This window comes from Pelodiscus sinensis, chromosome 8 (assembly GCF_049634645.1).
Source record: "Pelodiscus sinensis isolate JC-2024 chromosome 8, ASM4963464v1, whole genome shotgun sequence".
Taxonomy (NCBI): domain Eukaryota; kingdom Metazoa; phylum Chordata; order Testudines; family Trionychidae; genus Pelodiscus; species Pelodiscus sinensis.
In genome coordinates, this window is record NC_134718.1 from 53,917,457 (window position 1) to 53,931,006 (window position 13,550).

At 45.4% G+C, this 13,550-nt stretch overlaps 1 protein-coding gene across 1 annotated transcript in view; it reads right to left on the minus strand.

Annotated features, from left to right (window-relative positions):
• The window catches only part of ZRANB1 (zinc finger RANBP2-type containing 1), a 65,318-nt gene that overhangs the window by 36,205 nt on the left and 15,563 nt on the right, over positions 1-13,550 (minus strand). Inside the window, exon 3 of the mRNA XM_075935293.1 lies at positions 6,091-6,940. Coding sequence (XP_075791408.1) covers positions 6,091-6,907 — 817 coding nt within the window. The 5' untranslated portion in view covers positions 6,908-6,940. The remainder of the gene's footprint in view (positions 1-6,090; positions 6,941-13,550) is intronic.

The following is a 13,550-nucleotide window of genomic DNA, read 5'->3' on the forward strand; positions in this document are numbered from 1 at the left end:
GCTGGAATATAAAGCAACTTTAATGGATTCCCTTACAGAAAAATATTTTTATATCATTTATAGCATTTTATATAATGTATAGCATTAGTTTTACTGGGAAATGCAGATTATGCTAATTGAAGAGCCCAATTATTTAACATCCTTGCCCTAACATTCTTTCCAGAGGATGCTGAGAAGACTAGGAATTTAAAAGGGTTAAAAAAAAGAGCTAGATAAATTCATGGAGGTTAGGTCCATCAATGGCTATTAGCCAGGATAGGTAGGAATAATGTCCTTAGCCTCAGTTTTTCTAGAAATGGATGACGGGGGAGGGATCACGTGATGATTACCTGTTGTACTCACTGCCTCTGGGGCATTTGGCATTGACCACTGTCGGAAGACAGGACATTAGGCTAGATGGAGCTTTGGTCTGACCCAGTATGGCCGTTCTTATGAGAGCTTTGCAATCCAAAGGAGGATTGAAAATTAGTTAAAAGGCATCAAGTAGGAAAAAAAAAAAAAATCAAACTTTTTCTTCATCCTTGGACTGTAAATTAATACTTTGAGACATGCTATAAGCTACTCAGCATAAGTTTTCTTAAAAGTTAAAAGCAGGGATAATCTATCTACCAAGTAGCTTCATTAAAGTCAAACGTTTTCACAAAGTCAACACACCAATTTGTTGCTTACTACATTGGATTATTTTTACTACTGCAAGAATTCTGTATGTAGAAATATGCATTTGACCAGGAAGACACTGCAATTACACTTTTCTCCCACTAAGGGCTGCTATGGCACCAGAAGAAAGGGTAGCCCACTCAGCCAGCCTGAAGAGAGGGTGGGGAGAGGCTGTCTCATACCTTTCTTGTGGAGTCAGGTGAGAACACATGGGATGAGGGACAAAGCAAGGCATACAGAGTTGCTGGGGAGTTCATCATACCAACAGCAGCAGTATAAGCTTTTTTTTCCCCAGATTGTTCATATAAACACATCCTATCAAATTAAGTTTTAAAAATTCTTTCAGACTTACGATTGTAAATGCAATTGTAATGACAACCAAAAATCAACAAGAGCAAAATTTCTACCACTTCCCAAGATATATACTTGAAAGTATGATCATTACGTCAAGAACATGTGCCTCTGTGCACAAACAGAACATATTCTCCATGCTGAGATGCAAATCATTGTGGGTATGTCTACACTACAAAGTTAGTTTGAACTAACATCCGTTAGTTCGAACTAACTTTCTTAGGCGCTACACTAGCTCTCCGTTAGTTCGAATTAAATTTGAACTAACGGAGCGCTTAGTTCGAGCTAGGTAATCCTCATTCCATGAGGATTAAGCCTAGTTCGAACTTACTAGTTCGAATTAAGGGGTGTGTAGACCCTTAATTCGAACTAGTGGGAGGTTTCCCCAGGTTTCCCTGGTGGCCACTCTGGGCACCACCAGGGAAACTCGTATGCCCCCCCTCCCAGCCCTGGGGCCCTTAAAGGGGCACGGGCTGGCTACGGTGCCCATGCCAGGTGCAAGCCTGCCAGCACCCAGCCAGCAGAACCTGCACCTGGCACGGATCAAGCCAGCCACCCGATGCCCCCCAGCCCTCCCCCTCTTCCCGGGACCAGGCTGGCGGCTCCCGGGAGCTTGCCCGGGACCACAAGAGGCAAGCACCCGCCTGGGCTAGTGCAGACATCGTGGACCTCGTCCACGATCTCCACACTGGGCACAGGAAAGTGGCCAGCTAGGGCAGGAGAGCTGCCAGCCTGGCCACCCAGGAGCAGGTGTGCATGAAAATCAAGGGGGTCCACTGAGACCCCCAACCCTGAGCTTACAATGGCCGTCCTGGGTCAGACCAAAGGTCCATCTAGCCCAGTAGCCTGTCTGCCGACAGCGGCCAACCCTAGGGACACTGGAGGGGATGGACCGAAGACAGTGACCAAGCCATTTGTCTCGTGCCATCCCTCTCCAGCCTTCCACAAACCTTGGGCAGGGATACCACTCCTACCCCCTGGCTAATACCACTCCATGGACCCAGCCTCCATGACTTGATCTCACTTCCCTTTAAACTCTGTTCTAGTTCTAGCCTTCACAGCCTCCTGCAGCAAGGAGTTCCACAGGTTGACTCTTTGCTTTGTGAAGAACAACTTTCTCTTACTAGTTTGAAGCCTGCTACCCATTCCTTTCCTTTGGTGTCCTCTAGTCCTTCTTTATGGGAACTAATGAAGAACTTTTCTGTATGCACCCTCTCCACCCAACTCCTGCTTTTAGAGACCTCTATCCTGTCCCCCCTCCGTCTCCTCTTTTCTAAGCTGAACAGTCCCAGTCTCTGTAGCCTCTCTTCATCTGGGACCTGTTCCCAACCCCTGATCATTTTAGTTGCCCCCCCCCAGCCTCTCTTCCCCTCTCCCACCTCCTTTTCCCAGTTTCCCCCAGTTTTGTTCAATAAAGACGGATTCCATTTTTGAACACAATTGTCCTTTATTTTGTACATCAAGAAAAGGGGCTAGGGAAGGGTAAGTGGAAGGAGGTGAGGGAGGAATGGGGCACAAGCCCCCGATGGGGAGGACTGGGCTGGCTCTGCGGGCTTCTGGGGGAGGGAGCTCTCCTGCAGCCCCCCAATTGTCCCCTCTCCCCAGATGGCAGCCTGCGGCAAGTGCAGCCGGGCTGATGGCCGAGTGGTGTGTTGTGCCCAGTGTGGGTACTCCGGGCACTCCAAGCCAGGACTGCTTTGCAAGCGGGACACCCCTGAGAACTGTCTGTCCGGGGTGGGGGGGTCAGGATCCTTTAAGCGCAGCCCTCGGCTAGCCTGAGACAGCATCTCCATGCTCTAAGTCCTTCTCTGATGCCCTGCCGGCACTGCTTCCGGCCATCCTTAAGCCCGGTTCAGGGTCCATTTAATGTGGACATGCTAGTTCGAATTAGCAAAACGCTAATTCAAACTAGTTTTTAGTTCTAGACGCGGTAGTTCGAATTAGCTTAGTTCGAATTAATTCGAACTAAGTTAGTTTGAATTAGTGCTGTAGTGTAGACATACCCTGTGTCAAATGTAATTCTGAACACTGGAGAGGCAACACGATCTGAGAGTTAGAGCAAAACAATGATGTTGGGAGTACAGCTTTCTGTTCTCAGCTACCACAATCTATGCACCTTACATTTCATCATCTATGAAATCTGTCATTACTTACCATTTTCACACCCTTTGAGACCCTCAGACAGTGCTGTTAGTACACAGGCTATTAAACATGACTAGCAAAAGGAGAAATGGGGTTCTCCTGTTGTACATTTAAATTTTGTTGGAAAATTATTTCGTTTCCCTATATCGGTTAAAACATGATCAAAGTCAGAACAGTTGCACTAGTTTAAATACATTGAACTAGGTAAACTGGTACAAACATCTAACAGCTGGACTTAAAACAATTTCTCTGAAATTAGTTTAGCTTCATTTGTTAAGTGGAATAGTTTGCATTCAAGATGTTAAGGTGTTTGTGTAAATGTGTAACCGCCCTTTCAGCAGCTGCACATTTACACACAGGGGGAGGCAGGAGCCAGCACTCGTGGGGAGCCAGCTTTTAAACCAACTCCCCACGTGTACAAGCTCCCACCTACTCTCCACACTGCTGCCTCTGTATCAGAGGGAGTGTGTGCTGTGTGTAACCGTGAGGGTTATCCAATGAGCCCAGGCTGATTGGTTAACGGTGTACTCAGGTCCATGTTCACATCCTTAGTTTGCACTGATAAACCAGTTTAACTTAAGTGCAATTACATTAAGGGGTTGCACCAGTTTAACTAGATAGATTTTAATTTAAAATGCGTGCAACTTTCCTAATATCTATACAAGCCCATAATTAAATTTGTTCAGATATCTTCATATCAGTGCTGAGAAGTTAAAACTGCTGCTCTTGCAGCTGAGTTCAGAAATGAGATATTTTAAATCAGTAATTATTCTGTGTCTTTAAATAGTGGTTCTCTCTGAAAGAAAGGAGCTTTATATTAATGTTTTTCATATGTTCTACATAATATGATTAAATCCAAAATACATAAAATGCAACTTTTAAATTACAAACTTACAGGTAACTATTGGCCTTCATATGAAGATATTACCTTTTAACAAGTATCATCACAGGAAAAAAATCCATGAAATCTTCATCATGAAACCTGCAAAGTTCAGCACATGCTACTCACAATTGGCATTCTAGATTCCCCCAGAAGCTTTTAAACCTTCATGTTTACTTAATGTGTCTATTAGAATACGTTGTTTTGGTCACTCTGACCCTTGCTAAGGATCTTATTAAAACAAGGCACCTTCAAAATGCATTCATATTTTGGTAGTTCACAAAATAAGAAACTGGAAGCTAATTTGTATAAGGAAATAATATACACGATGTCCTACAGCTAGTGCAGAACTGAAAATAGACAAATCAGTTTTGGCTATTCTGGAATGTGAATTTTTCAAATATTTAATATTTCAAATTTCAGAAATAAGGAATATGCAAATACTGCAGGATAGTTTCAAGAATTTTTTTACTCTTTCAGACATCATGAAGGAAAGAAATATCCCATTTCACTGAAGTGACATCTAAAAATTGCATTAAAATGTTAGACATCACAGGACACAGAACCTCTAACAATAATAACTCTTTTCTTGCATGCCCCTCATATGTGATGTTTTACATATTCCATTCAAGGAAGGAAAAGGGATGGTGAAAAGGAGCAATTATTGGGGGGGGGGGGGGGGGGGGGGGTCCTAAACATTTTAATGGCCACCAAAATTTTAAAGAATGACAGAGGAATCTTCCTCCTTTCAAAAGGAGGACATAAAAGCTTGAAGTCTATGTATGGAACTCTTTACCCATCAAAAGGAGAGCCCTTATCTATTAGCTCACTGAAATACAAGTCCATATACACAATAGGAACATTTACTTGCAGCCAAATAGATTACATAATTCTGTTTCACAAATCAGTTGAACAATGGTAGCCAAGTGCACTAAAATCGCTTTCTGAGAGATCAACAAATGGTATATTGGAGTTCCAAAAGCAGTGTCCTAGCCCAAAAATCTTTGTAGATGTCAAGTATTTAATATGCTCATATGCGTAAGCCTAAAAATTTCTGCTTCTGGGAAGTAACATCACAAAAATTAAAAACTCACAAGATCAACAAAATGGAGAAAACCCTGCTTTCATGTGTCTGTTCTTTAACAGAATTGGGAACACTCCAGAATTTCCTTAGAAAACCACTAAAATAAAAAAACAAAATTGATATTTGAATTACTGAAGTCAGTTGGGTATATAATGCACTTTCAGAAAGCTTGTAAATATTTACAACATGCTATTCATGTTCATGTAACATTTTCAAGGTCAGTATTATGCATGCAGCTTCTTGGAGCTACATATTTCTGGTGTTATTTTTAACAACTGACTGAGTGCCTTGTGCTGATAGAAGCGCTACACTGTTTACAAAATATTCCCAAGTTATATCTGGTGATTCTACTGGTACATCTTGAATACACAGGTAGAGAACTATTGTGTGCACTATTGTGTGAACTATTGGTTCCTGATTTTTAAATATATTTTTAATAAAACATATTCTGTATCAGCTCCCATAAAGTCAGAAGAGCTCATGCAACTAATCACATACCAAATGGCTCTACTTATCTCCAAGGCCAGGTCCACATTACAGGGGAAGGTCAAATTAAGATATGCAACTCCAGCTATGTTAATTATGTTTCCACATGGTCTCCACAGTGGGAGGTCGATGGGAGCAAAATGCTTCCATTGACTTCCGTAACTCCTCACAAGGAGCAGGAGTACCAGCACCAATGGAGGTACCCTCCGAGTTCAATTTAGAAGATCTTTACTAGACCCTCTTAAATCAGACCCCAGAAGATCAACCACAGCAGTGATGAACCTCCATATAATGAAAATGTGGCCCAAGATAACTTGCCAAATTCTGTCAAGTTTGCAGATAAATTAACTGAATGAAGTGCAATTGTGAAGTAAAATTTAGTATTCTTACAAAAGTACATGTTGAGAGCTTGTTTACACCTAGTACTACTTTTTATTTACTTTCAATTCCCCTCCAGATACCAGCCCAACATAATAGAGAGACAACTTACCCACACAAGCATTGAGAAATAGCCAATCAGTCTTTTTCATTCTATTTTTTATTTGCTTTAGTTTTTTGAAGTCAACTTCAAGTTCCTCCTTGCTTCCAACAGCACCAGCCAATTCAATTCTTTGGAAGTCCATTTTCACTTCTGATTCACGTTTGGTTGTAGGAGGAGATCTTCTTTGGCTATTACCACTACTGCAGCTTCCCCTCCATCGAGCTCGGTCTTGCTCATTTATGATTGAAGAAGCCTCTTCTGTCTCCGCCAGTTCTATTGCTTCAATATTGTTAGGTCTGGGATGATCACATACCACACATTTCCTGGCCTTAGCCCAGTTTTCATATGTACATACAGAACAAGTCCAGTGCTGTGCCCTTGTATTCAGTTTATTTCTATCATTGTACTCTTCACAAGGATCAACAGAAAAGGGTACTGATCTTGAACCAGACCCTGAAGACTGAGGAGATTCTGTGGGGCTCCTGGTCCTTCGCTGCGACAAGCACTGAGTGCATCTTATCGCCCTTGGCCAGTTCAAGTATGTGCACATGTGGCACGACCATTTATTTGCACTTTCCATACTGTAAGAAGATTTAACCCTTGGTCTCGCACTAGAATCTGGACATATCAAAGGGCTACTTCCTCCTTCAGTGCTTGTAGGATCCCAATCTCTACCGACTTCACTTGAACCACTTTTGAACGGATCTTCCGTAATAATTGTTCCATTAGGTCTCTGAGCACGGCACATAGTACACTTAATTGCTGATGGCCAATTTTCATATGTACAATACTCACAAGCCCATTTAATTCCACATTCGGTCATCATGCACTTCTTGAAGTAAATTTGTTGGGAAGAAAGCTATAAATAATTAGAAAATATTATTAGAACATAATGGTTGCATACCATGCCATAAGTTTTATTACAAAGAGAACGTACTTTTGGGCAAATATCCTGATTAATGCTTCAGCAACCTTATCCTTTTCTTTAAAAGCAGGAATAAGGATTTCCCAACAGTAAATGAAAGTGGAAGTGGCATTCAGTTTTTAGGCTCTCCTTCAATTTAAGATGAAAACTTCACAAACAGATTCCAAAGATGAAATATAGTTCATTGCTTTATAGCCTTCTAACAGATGTACAGACAGGACATCTTTACCTAACTCCTCTGATCACAGTACAAAGAACACAGGAATCAAAGGGATGGGAAGGGAAGGCAGGAAAAAGACAGTACCTGTTCTCGTAACTGGTGTTCACAATGTGTTGTTCGCATCCATTCCAATCAGGTGTACGTGCAAGTGTCAAACTTTTCCCCTTGCAGCTCCCATAGGGTCATCTGTGCAGACCCCTAAAATGGAGCCACTATATCAGTACCTACATAGCACAGCCAACCCTACCCTCCCTCAGTTCCTTCTTGCCGGTTATTCTGACAATGGGGAAGAAGGGTGGGTATTGGAATGACATGAACACCACATCTCAAAGAACACTAGTTACGAGAACAGGTAACTGTCTTTTCTTCGAGTACTTGTTCATGTTGATTCCAATCAAGTGACTCCCCAAGCCGCTACCCCATAGAGGTGGGGCAGAAATTCAGAATCATTGACAGTCATACTGCCCTACCAACTGCTGCATCTTTCCTGAAGAATTTATCGAGCATGTAGTGAGCCATGAACATATGACTCAAAGACCACGCGGTTGCCCTGCAGATCCCCTGCATGGGAACCTGTGTCGCTAAAGCCATTGACAAGGTTTGTGTTCTAGTTGAGTGATCTATGACCAACGCGGGAGTGACCCTTGATATGTTGTAACCAGTGTATATGCACCACACTACCCAGGAAGATATACACTGCGCAGAGACCGAATCGCCTTTCATGCATTCCACCAATGCCAAGAACAGCTATGTGGACTTTCAAAATGGCGTAGTGTGATGTACGTAGAAGGCTAATGCCCTTCTCACATCCAGTGTGTGCAGCACTCTCTGCCTAGCACAAGCACATGGCTTAGGATAGAAAACTGGAAGGAAAATCTCTTGCATCAGATGGAATTGGGAGACCACTTTTGGTGGTAAAGACAGATGCAGCCTGAGCAGCACTTATCTGTGTGGAAGACTGTATGCAGTAGTTATGAGGATAGGGTCCCTCAACTCAGACACTCTCCTTGCTGAAATGATAGCAACCAGGAAGGCTTCCTTCAAAGAGACATGAAGCAAGGAACATTCTGCCATTGGTTCAAAGGCTGGTCCCATGAGTTTGACCACCAGGCTCATGTCCCAAGCAGGAACAGGCAGAAAACAGCACGAATATAACCTTTCTAACCCATTCTTAAAATATGTCACCATGGGGTGGCCCAACAGAGAACTCTCGAAGTAATGTGGGTGAAAGGTGGATACCACCACCAAGTGAACTTTGACCAAAGAGGGTACTAGGCCCCGTGACCGTAAGTGCAACAGGTAATCTAGCACCACTGGAATAGGCACCTGCCCAGGGGAAATATCCCGCTCCGCACACCAGCTGGAGAACCTTTTCTAATTAGGCCAAGTATGCCACCCTGGTAGAGGGCTTTCTGCTGCCCAAGAGAACTTCTTGTACCTGGGTTGAGCACTAAAGCTCTAGCAAATTGAACCATCCAGTTTCCGTGCTGTTGGATGGAGTGAATGCAGATCCAAGTCTCTGAAATAACCCCAGTGCTGCATCAGCAGGTCCGGATACAGGGGAAGAGCTATCGGGGCTTCCACCAACAAGATTAGCAGGGTGGAGAACCAATGTTGGCATAGGTCAAAATGTACCAGGAGAATTGGGAGAAACGCATGCAGAAGGGGCGTTTCCGCCCCCCTCCCCCCCAGTGGAAAGGGGATGCATCTCCAATGGAACCCTGATAGTGATTCTGGACTGAGCAAAAGTCCAGACACCTTTTGTTCTCTGGTGTAGCAAACAGATCTGGTCGGGGAGCCCCCACCAGTGGAAGATTGGTCTTATCACATCTTCCTTGAGTGACCACTCAAGGACCATAAAATTCCTGCTGAGGGCACCCACCAGTGTATTCTGTAGTCATGGTAGATATTGGGCTTCCAAGTAGATTTCGTGCTTTATGCAATAACACCACAGTCTCTGTGCCTCACTGCAGAGCTGGGATGATTGTGCGCCCCCCCGCTTGTTTACATAAATCATGGTCATATTGGCCGTACAAACCAACACACTGGTCCTGCATCTGGGGTCGGACCACCTGGCAAGCCAGTCTGACCGCTCTTAGTTCTTTCACATTGATGTGAAGACTCATGTCTATAGGTGATCATAGTCCTCGGGTCCTCATGTCACCTAGGTAGGCCTTGGATCTGGGGTGGGTCACCAATGTTAAAGAGGAACTCAAGGGGACAAATTGTACCTCTTCTGATGGGTGGTGGATGGACACATTAAACCTAAGAGACTATCACCTCATGGGGCATGGACACTACCATGTCCAGACAGTGGTGAGCCAGCATTGAAGGGGATCTTAGATGTAGATGTGTATATCCAATCATGTGACAACATGATGCCATGTGGCCTAGGAGTCTGAGGCTCATCCTTGCTGTTGTGAGCAGGTACTGGGTGAGGGTATCTATCAAGTCCCGAATGGTCTGGGACCGTGACTCTGGCAACAATGCTTTCCCTTGGGTTGAGTCTAGTGTTGCCCCTATAAATTCTATTCTCTGCACCAGACTCAAGACTGACTTCTCCTTGTGAAGAAGGATGCCCAGAGTTCTGGACAGCTCTAACACAAGGTCTCCACAAGTGAGGAGCTGGTCTCTGGAGGGCTCTTTTAGCAACCAAATATCCAAGTATGGGAAAACATGGACCCCTCTCCTGCATAGGAAGGCTACTGCCACTTCCATACATTTGGTTAACAATCACGAGGCAGAAGAAAGGCCAAATGATAGCACCACAAATTGGCAGCACCCACCCACTATTGTGAATCCGAGGTAATGGCTGTGATCAAAACGTGTAAATATGCATCCATCATGTCAAGGGCAGCAAACGAGTATCCCAGATCGAAACAAGAGATTATGGTGGCCAGAGTGACGATCCTGCACTTTAGCTTCCATATGTAGTAGTTGAGGTTCTTTAGACCCAAGACTGGTCTGAGACCGTGCCTTTTGCTTTTGGTATGAGGAAATAGCAGGAATAAAAAGCCTTGTCCCTGAATTCGAGGGACCTCTTGTATCGCACCTGCCTCGAGGAACGACTCGGCCTCCTGTTGCAGGATATGCTTGTAAGAGGGGTCTCTGAAGAGGGATGGGGAAGTGGTGGGGATGCAAACAGCAGGGAGTATCCCACTCCAACCGTGCGGAGAAACCAACAGTCTGATGTAATACTGGCCCACGCATAGAAGTGGGATAGCCTGCCTGAACACAGAGGGAATGGATCCAGTAGGTCTGGTGCTCTACCCTCGGGCGCACCTTCAAAAAGGCCTGTTTGGGGCCTGGGGAAGGCTTGAAGGAGTTGTACTCCTAGTTATTTTGTTGGGTTTCTCCTATTACTGTTCCTCTTGCGCCTGTGCTGCTGCTCATGGCGCTGTTTAAATCTCTGCTGCTGAGGCTGAAACAGGCACCTTTGGATGCCAGGGTATGCATCTCTAGGGAACTCAGGGAATTCCTCTTTCGAGAGAGGAAAGCAAATGCAGACGAACAAAATTGCAAATGAAGTGCGGATTTGAATTTTCCGCGTTTCAATCGCATAATTGCATCTGGCTGCTTTTTCGAAATTTCTTTTTTTCGAAATAGGGTATTTTGAAAAAGTGGCCGGATGCGATTATGCAAATGAAGCATGGGAAATCTGTACTTCATTTGCAATTTTGTTCATCTGCATTCCTCTCAAAAGAGGAATGCAGTGTAGATGTATCCTGAGGCAGCGCAGCTTGGGAGTCAGCCTGTTCCACTCAAAGGGGAGATTCTGTAATTCTGACTGGACCTCTGGGAGAAGCCCCAAGGCCTGAAGCCATATGGATCACTGCATAGCCACTCCAGTTGAAGCATTCTTGCTGCCTAATCCACTGAGTCCAGGGCTGCTAGTAGGGATGTTCTGGCTTCCTCTGACAGACCTCCAAATTCCTGGCAGGCATCATGGAGCAGTAACTTTGTATTTAGTGAGTACTTCCCAAGATTCAAATGCGTAGCAGCTAAGGATCGCCTGCTGATCCTCTAATTGTAGGCCCCCTGAAGAGTAGACCTTCCTACCAAGCAGGTCAGTCTTCCAGGCCTCCTCGGCTTTGGGGGACGGGGCCTGTTAGCCTTGCCTCTCCCTCTCATTGTGATCTCAGCAGTCAATTGATGAGGGATGATGGTGAGAGTATAAGAACTCATACCCTTTGGAGGGAACAAAGTATCTCCTCTCAACACCCTTTGCCATTGGGGGAATGGAGGATGGGGTCTGCCATAGGTTCATTAGTTCGACTGTATGGTCTTTATGATTGGCAGAGCCATCCTGGAGGGTCCCTCTGTGAGAGGATGTCCACTATGGGCTCCTCAGGTCCCTGTATCTCTTCTAAAGGGAGATTCATGAGCAAACCTGCACAGTAGTTCCTGGTATGCCTTATGGTCCACTAGCAGGGGACCAGACATGGAAGTGCCCACCACCTGGAGACAAGGACGAATAAGCATGAGTAGGCTTCATTGGCTGCGTCGGGGTCCCTCATCTGGCTCCACCTGATGCCCCTGCCTGGATGGCCAGTCCCAGGACTCGGAAGGTGGGCATCCCCTCTTGGTGCGTGGGATTCCATCACCAATGGTGCCCTCAAATGGCATGTATCCCAAGGGGAGCAGGATCTGTGGCTTGTCAACACTGTCGACCTGGGTGCTCCCTGAGACTGATGTTATGCCCAGAGTGTCCAGAAAGGCCACTATAACACGATTTTCCCACGTTTTGCCACAGTCAGAGCAGCTGAATCAAGGAGGGACCAACACCACATCTGATTCCGACTCAGACTCAAACTACCACAGCAGTGCCGATAATGTCTATGCCAGCTTTCATGTTGAGACCCTTTTGGCAATCTCAAACAGTACTGAGAGGGTCTTGAACAGGAGCAGCATCTGGTGTTCCTGAATCTCGATCTTGACCTGGAGACCGATCTCGGTGCGAACCGTTGATTGTTCAGTGCTGGCCCAGCACTCAGCCCTGAGCTCTCCATCGGTGCCAAGGTAGGGGATGCTGCACTGATGAAGGTGGTCCTTATGAGGAAGGTTACCTGTCCCAGTACCATATTGCGGACTGTGGTCAACACAGCATTGCCAGCTTCCACCCTCAAATGGTGCAGTCTGGGTGATGTCAGTGGTTTTTCTTGCACCATGAACTCTTCCACCTCTGAATTTTCTATCAGGTCCCTGGTTGCTTCAAAAGGTGTCCAGCGTCGAGGGAGGAGTTCAAGACCTGCACTGGGCTCCTGACTCAGTGATGGGTCATGTGCCGGACTCAACGACACTGGTCTCAGGGCCAGAGCTGACAGTATGCCTTGGTTCTCTCAGGTGGGGGAATTCCTCCGGGACTGGTCCTCTCTCCGCTGGGACTTATGGGTGGTGGAGATCGGCACCATGAGGTAGGAGGGAGGATGGGGTAGGACAGGTGGACCTGTGTCTCGGCCCTGCAATCATCAGCGCTAGGGAACCCCAGCGCCAAGAGTCTTTTGCCATCTCTACTTCTGCACTGAACTGGCTCCCAGGGCCGATTTCTCAGTCTGAGGGGGTTTTAGTGCCGCTTCCATAAGGAGCTGCTGGAGTCTGTACTCCAGGTCCTTTCTGGTGCAGGGCTCAAAACTTCTACAGATCTCGCACTTCTCAGTGCGGTGTTCTTTACCCAGACAGCAGAAGCACGCGTCATACAGGTCGCTGTTGAGCACAGGGCACTTACAGATTGACCACAATTTAAATCTGGGGCATTGGCCATGCCCCAGTGCCCTAAGGAGCTAGAGTTCTTGGTACTTGCCCTCTATCTGTTGACTCTGCTTACACGGACGAAAATGAGACTCAAAGAGCTATCCTAGGGACTAGACACTTGCTAAGGCAAGTGCTAGATAATCCCAGCGTTGCCACAGATGGTAAGAAGGAACTGAGGGAGATTAGGGTCAGCAATGGTATATATGCGCTGATACAGCAGCGCCACTCTAGAGGTCTCCACAGCCAACCCTACGTGAGCTGCTAAAGGAAAAGTTTTTCTGATGCTCGTGCACGTGGCGCACATACACCTGATTGAAATCGACATGAACTAGCACCCAAAGAAGAAAGTAGGGAAAGGGACTATAAGGATTGAAAATAGCTAAAAGACAATGAAATCAGTATAACAATATAGAAAAGGTAGCGTTTAAACTGCACAAAGATCCCTGTTTCAATATTTAAATATATTATGTAAAGCAAGAATATTGTGGGTTTGCCTTACTCCATTGCACCAGCCACAGAGATAGATTTGTGAAGGTGGCATGCACTAAACAGTGTGATGAGTTTGATTTAAGA